The sequence below is a fragment of the Tetrahymena thermophila genome (genome assembly GCF_000189635.1).
Source record: "Tetrahymena thermophila SB210 genomic scaffold scf_8254738, whole genome shotgun sequence".
NCBI classification, from domain to species: Eukaryota; Ciliophora; class Oligohymenophorea; order Hymenostomatida; family Tetrahymenidae; genus Tetrahymena; species Tetrahymena thermophila.
Genome location: NW_002476501.1, coordinates 130 through 1,969, shown reverse-complemented (window position 1 = coordinate 1,969; position 1,840 = coordinate 130). Strand labels below are relative to the sequence as shown.

General features: G+C 21.0%; 1 protein-coding gene across 1 annotated transcript in view; it reads right to left on the bottom strand. All coding sequences in view use genetic code 6, as the record gives it.

Annotated features, from left to right (window-relative positions):
• Positions 1-15, bottom strand: part of TTHERM_001555988 (hypothetical protein) — a gene marked incomplete at both ends in the record, with an annotated part of 938 nt that extends 923 nt beyond the window's left edge. Inside the window, one exon of the mRNA XM_012796377.1 lies at positions 1-15. This exon is cut by the window's left edge and continues 133 nt beyond it. Coding sequence (XP_012651831.1) covers positions 1-15 — 15 coding nt within the window.
• Between the last annotated feature and the right edge of the window lie 1,825 nt (positions 16-1,840).

The window sequence follows — 1,840 nt, the reverse complement described above, 5'->3', positions numbered from 1 at the left end:
TTGTTTTTATTTCATTTTAAATGAAAAAAATGAGGTAAATATAAGTAAAGGAACGAGATAATCAATAAAATTCATAAATTGAAAATCTTATCTAACTAATCATTAACATTTGGAATATCTAATATCTTTTCAAATTTTTAGTGGGAGATTATGCGTTTACGGTGCTAAGAGCAAATTTTTTTAATTACTTAAAAACTCTTTTTAGTGTGTTGGATCATAATTTCCCTTAGCTATTATATAATAGGCTCTAAAAAATATTATTAAAACCAAAAATGCTTGTCCTTATTCAAACTGTTGTTAAAATACATTCTTTATAATAAAAATGATTTTTAATTATATTTTCATTTTTCTAATTTTTTGCATCATTTTTCAAAAATTAATTTATTAATGTATATCAATCAACTCTTTTAAGCTGAATCCAGCAAAACAATTCATTGCATTCAAATAATAACAGGTTAAGATATATGTGACCTTTGGATATATATTAAACAGCCACAATTCTTTAATCATTAAAGAATATGAAATAAACGTATTTTCACTTTAAGCGCATGGTTAGTTAATCTATTTAATTCTGATAAAAAATTATTTGTTATTTCCCAATTATTTAATTGATCTAGAATAATTAAATAGATCAATGTAAAAAATAAAAATGAATATTTTCATTCGCGAGCCTAATATTTCCCAAGGTATATTTATTTGCTATAACGTTACAAATTAAAAAAACAATGACTTAGAACTTATTTTGCTATTATTTTGAATGAGATAAGCTTACAACTAATCCATGATTTAAGTGATAAACTTAATAAAAAAATATTTTAATAATTTGTTTTTATTTCATTTTAAATGAAAATAATGAGGTAAATATAAGTAAAGGAACGAGATAATCAATAAAATTCATAAATTGAATATAATATCTAATTAATCATTAAAATATACAATATTTAATATTTTTCAAATTTTTAGTTGGGAATTATGCGTTTAGGGTGTTAAGAGCAAATTTTTTTAATTACATAAATACTCTTTTTAGTGTGTTGGATCATAATTTCCCTTAGCTATTTTATAATATGCTCTAAAAAATATTATTAAAACCAAAAATTCTTGTCCTTATTCAAACTGTTGTTAAAATACATTCTTTATGATAAAAATAATTTTAAATTATATTTTCATTTTTCTAATTTTTTTGCATCATTTTTCAAAAATTAATTAATTAATGTCTATCAACTCTTTTAAGCTGAATCCAGCAAAACAATTCATTGCATTCAAATAATCACAAGTTAAGATATATGTGACCTTTGGATATATATTAAACCGCCACAATTCTTTAATCATTACAGAAATATGAAATAAATGTATTTTCACTTTAAGCGCATGGTTAGTTAATATATTTAATTCTGATAAAAAATTGTTTGTTATTTCCCAATTATTTAATTGATCTACAATAATTAAATAGATCAATGTAACAAATAAAAATGAATATTTTTATTCGGGAGCCTAATATTTCCCAAGGTATATTTATTTGCTATAACGTTACAAACTAAAAAAACAATGACTTAGAACTTATTTTGCTATTATTTTGAATGAGATAAGCTTACAACTAATTTATGATTTAAGTTTTAAATATTTTCTACTAATCCCAGTATTTTAATATGATGAACTTAATAAAAAAATATTTTAATAGTTTGTTTTTATTTCATTTTAAATGAAAAAAATGAGGTAAATATAAGTAAAGGAATGAGATAATCAATAAAATTCATAAATTGAATATCTTATCTAATTAATCATTAACATTTGCAATATCTAATATTTTTTCAAATTTTTAGTGGGGGATTATGCTTTTAGG